The 5,182-nt window shown below is 48.3% G+C and overlaps 1 protein-coding gene across 1 annotated transcript; it reads left to right on the plus strand.

The window, feature by feature from the left end:
- Positions 1-3,220: 3,220 nt before the first annotated feature.
- On the plus strand, positions 3,221-4,902 carry LOC123663437. Its single transcript, XM_045598120.1, has one exon. It carries the CDS (start codon positions 3,221-3,223, stop codon positions 4,853-4,855), a length of 1,635 nt encoding a protein of 544 aa, XP_045454076.1. The 3' UTR covers positions 4,856-4,902.
- The last annotated feature ends 280 nt before the right edge of the window (positions 4,903-5,182 follow it).

Here is a 5,182-nt window from a genome sequence, read left to right on the forward strand (position 1 = left end):
TTCATAGTAAACGATACTAATAGATCCACCCGATGACCTCCGCCCCGACCGGCGACCGCGCGAGCCTTCTTCCTCGTCGACACATATGCAGCGACCTGAACTCTGCTCTTTACGAGTTTCTATACTGTTGTGACACTGTTTGCATTCGTTTCTAAAATAACTGTATCGATATAATCTAAATCAATTAGAGAAACACAAACATTAATTTTGCATACATCGATATAGCATAATGGATACATTGAAAGAATAAATATGAGTCGACGTCAAACTCAAACAGCTCAGTAAGGTAGGAACCTATTTCGGTATACAGCAAAATACTCGCACTCACAGACCAGCTCAAACATTTGTGTCACACATATAAACATTTTTTCTTGAGCTGAGATTAGACCGCGGCCTCTATAACATTAGCACAACAGATAGTAACTCTGACTGATGCCAACTCATCGTGAGTTTGTGACATGTTACCTTGTATGAATAAGAAAAGCAGGAAGATGGTTTTGTACTTCTCAGTATTGCGTGTACGTAAAACATATTAAATCTAGATAGATGTGGCTACAACAACGCTCCGCTAGGAAGCGGCATTCCTCATCTAACAGACATCGTATCTCACAACTCGTTGCTCATCGCTCCCTCAGTTGTTTGTCGTTAGAGTCCGGCCAAGTGCGAATGGGAAACCCGCAAGATTTTGTACTACCTACTGTCATTTATAGCAATGTAATTTAGCTTGGCAGCTAAATTATACACTACAATGCATTAAAAGCGCGTTCGTTGTAGAACAGTCTCCTTTACACATTATTAAATTTATTACAAATTTTATTATTATGACATTTCATACATGTCCAAAAGATTGCACAGTAAAACATATTTTGTAAAAATTTCAAATGTCCGCTTTTTACGATGTGAAGATAACAAATGAAAAGTAAGGACATCCAGTGTCCACACCTGTAAGTACGGAACCATCAACTAATAATCCTCTAACAAGGTGTTACAAAACACTCGCTGCTCCCCGGCGACGCGCGCTGAACTGACTCAAGACCACGGCGCCGAGGTCGAACTTTCAGAGCGCTGTTATTTATTTGGCATTGTCTTCGACTAAATTACTTATTAAACTTTACAACACAGATTTTATGTAAACTGCTTTTATATTTCTGTTTGCGTCTCTCGGACGTGATAATCGTTTACGATTTAATTGCTTGCACAACATCGCTGACATTCGCAATACAGCTTGTTTACCGAGCAGTCAAGCTACAACTACAAGACACGTTTTGCAAAGTGGATACATTTTTGTAAAGGTTTTATTTAGTAATTTAAATTATCTCTTTATCTAGTTTATTCCCGAAGCTAATTAAGTAATTAGTAAGTCACTAACGCCTACTTTATGAGAGGGGTCATTAACCTCGAAACATTACTTCAATTACGCGGTTTCAGGTCTAAGAGATATCAATCCTTTAATTGAATAATAATAATTTAAATAATAACCATAAAAATCAACTAATGCATAAAACGATAAGTAGCCATTTCGATGGAAACCGTTCGCAGTCCGCTGCCGGACAGACCGACGCACCGACACTCGGTGACTAACGACAAATTATTCATATTATTAGTTCCGACGCTCGGAGTCGGACTCGTAGTCGTGAGGCTCTGGCCTGGAAACTAAATATTTTAATTTGAGCTAATAACTAGAAACGCCAAATCAGCAAAATTTATTTTAAAATATAACTAACTTTATTTACTGTCTTGCTCGTGGTCGTGATGTCGTGTCTAAAACGTTTACAACTTTAATTTTAATAACGTTGCGTTTGCATTGAAAGTCTCAAGATCGATAAATAATTATTGTTTGTTATAACACATACGGTCGTCTGTTCCTATCGTCTACGGTCCTATGTCCAACTTAATACTTGTGTTATAGGTAACAGCCAACTGGTATAGGTACCTATATTTTTTTTCGATAAATGTACATAGAAATAATACATATATAGAGATATATATACAAATATTACACCCAGACTCAGGCGGGAATGGAACCCGCAATCCGCGGAGCAGAAAACAGGGCGAGCACAAACTGCGCCACCGGGCTGGTCAAAAAATTAATGCATGGGAAAATATCGAAGGCTGTCGAGATCTACGGGTGGACGATGGCTGGCATGGTAATTTGAGCGTAGCTTGGACAGCTGATTTGTGACCCCGAAAAAAACTAAAAATATTTATTTATTTACAATTTCGCACACCAAGAAAAGTTTTAACAGCATTACAAATGATATATAAAAATAGAATTTGCATCAGTTGCAACAGGAGGCTTTATCGCTAATACAGCGACCTCTTCCAGGCAATCTTTGGGCAGAGGTCTAAGGAGTGGGGGATGGGGGCGCAAAAATGTTATGTAACATATACATGGACATATTACACTCATATACGTACATGTACATCACATAGATATAGAATTGTAGACACACATATACATACACATATACATACACATATACATATACATACACATACATAAACATACACAAAAATAATTTAGGTTTCTAGATTAAGTATATATGTATAATTGACTAACTTTTAACAAATGTTTGGGAAGCCAGACTTACGTAATAAAACTGTTATTCATGTATTTTGTCTTGTTGCTCTTATTTTTATTTCTGCGTCAGTCTCTTTGACATATCACGAAAAAACTATAACTACGTCTGCGTCAACGTTGTCAATAACTTCCTACTATGTGACATTTATAATATATGTCATTGTTTTGAATAATTTAGCCCAAATTGTAATAAATGTACTAATCACGAAGACCGAGCCCACCCATGTTTGATATCCGAAACAATTGTCCGCGCGCATGTACAGCTCGAGCGGCGGCCCGGCGGCGCCGGCCAGCGACATGACTCGGTGACATGTACTTGTGTATGTGGTATGACTTGAGGGTTTTTATACACTAGATCGGCAAGCAAGCGTACGGCTCACCTGACGGTACGCGATTACCGTAGCTTATAGACGCCTGCAACGCCTGAAGCATTGCAAACGCGCTGCTGACCCTAACCCAACGAGCTCAGTATCATTTAGCTGTGATATTCTGTAAGGTCGAGGTACTTCCCCAGTCGGGCTGCTCCTGATATCGAGCAGGATATTTCTGCTGTACCCTATCTCATTAATTATATTGAAGTTGCGCGCTTCGTTCCGTGTCGAGTGAGCGCTAAGGAATTGCGGTCTGTGCTTGCAGGCCATGCGGGGGTGGTGCGCGCGCTGGAGCGGGCCGGGGCGCGCGCGGCTGCGCTGGCTGGCGGCGCTGCTGTGCTGGGGCGCGCTGGCGGCGCTGGCGCTGCCCCGCCTGGGCCCCGCGCCGCCGCGCGCGCGCCCCGCGCCGCCCGCGCGCCTGCTGCTGCAGTCCGAGCCCGCCAGCACGCCGCAGCCCTCCACGCCGCCGCCCGCGCGCCCCGCCACCGACACGCGCGTGCTCTCCGAGGACGAGCTGCGCGCCGACGCCGAGCGCCGCCTGCCCTCGCTGCCGCTCGCCTACTGGCACCGCCACCGCAACGACAAGAACAAGTTCTACAAGAAGAAGGATTGCGCGCCCTTCCCCTCCATCTACGACCTCGAGTTCCACAACACGTACTGGCAGACGTTACGCGTGAAAACAGACGTGTTCCACCTGTACGGTGCCTACATGGACGCGCGCAACACGTCGCGCATAGGGCCCGCCGTGCGCGTGCTGGCCGTGCACGACCGCATCAAGCCCAACCTCACGACGCACTGCCAGCTGTGGTTCGAGGAGCGCGAGGCGCCCGTCGTGGTGCGCAACCTCGAGTACAAGTACGTGTGGAACAGTAAGTGGGGTAACTACCGCGACGGCGTGCTGCAGCCCTACCTGCTGGCCTGCGTGCTGCCGCCCGACGTGCGCCATCTGGTGCCCGCCTCCGTGAGCATCGTGGTGGAGCCCTGCGACCGCGCCACCAACAACCTGCGAGTTCACTACGACCGCCCGCAGCCGCCCGCCACGCAGAAAGAGTTCGCCGTCTGCGTGAAGGGGCTCGACTTCCTGCACGAGGACCTGTCGGTGCGGCTCGTCGAGTGGATCGAGCTCATACGCCTCATGGGCGCGGACAAGATATTCTTCTACGAGTTGCAGGTACACCCCAACATAACGAAGGTGCTCAACTACTACAACGAGCTCGGCGTGACCGAGGTGACGCCCATAACGCTGCCGGGCGGCCAACCGAACCTGCCCGGCCTGCAGCACATGTATCTCAAGAAGAAGACGACGCACAAGCGCCAGATGGAGCTCATCCCGTACAACGACTGCCTGTACCGGCACATGTATCAGTACCGCTGGCTGGCCTTGCTCGACATAGACGAGGTGATCGTGCCGCTGGAGGACGGCGACTGGAGCTCGCTGATGAAGCGCGTCCTGCCGCTGGCCGCGCCGGCGCCCGGCAAGCCGCCGCGCTCCTCCTACCACGCCTCCAACCTATACTTCCTGGACTCGCTGCGGCACGAGCACGGCTGGGAGGAGGGCTCGCCGCGCTACCTGCACATGCTGCAGCACGTGTACCGCACGCGCAACTTCACGAAGCCCGGCCAGTACGTGAAGGCGTTCCACGAGACGGCGCGCGTGCTGGCGCTGCACAACCACTTCCCGCTGGCGTGCCTGGGCGGCGCGTGCTCGTCCTACGCGCTGGACACGCGCCACGCGCGCCTGCAGCACTACCGCGCCGACTGCGTCACGGCGCTCAGCAAGTCGTGCGCGGAGCTGCGCGCGCAGCCCGTGCGCGACACGGCGCTGTGGCGCTGGCGCGCGCCGCTGGTGGCCGCGGCGGACGCGGCGCTGGCCGCGCTGGGCTTCCTGCCGCCGCACCGGTGACCCACTGTGTCCTACTCGATGCTAGTATTAAACGTATTTTTATAGTTTACGTGACTTTTTATTTTCTACTTTGGGGTCGTCAATTAATCGCGTGTTGTTTGTTAGCAACTTTTCAACCCCTCCCGGTGGTGATATGTAGTGATTGTATTTCTTTTATGTGCAAAGTAAATTGAAATTTCAGTAAATCTATAAATACAGGTACAACATGATTAAATTTAGAAAAATTAAGCATCGTGACACAAATTTGTTTTGTTGTAGTTGCTAGGTGTTTGTTCTTTTTTTCGTTTCTAAATCACGCATTCAACGAAACAAAAAAGGATCGAATAA

The sequence above is a fragment of the Melitaea cinxia genome, chromosome 20 (genome assembly GCF_905220565.1).
Source record: "Melitaea cinxia chromosome 20, ilMelCinx1.1, whole genome shotgun sequence".
Lineage (NCBI taxonomy): Eukaryota > Metazoa > Arthropoda > Insecta > Lepidoptera > Nymphalidae > Melitaea > Melitaea cinxia.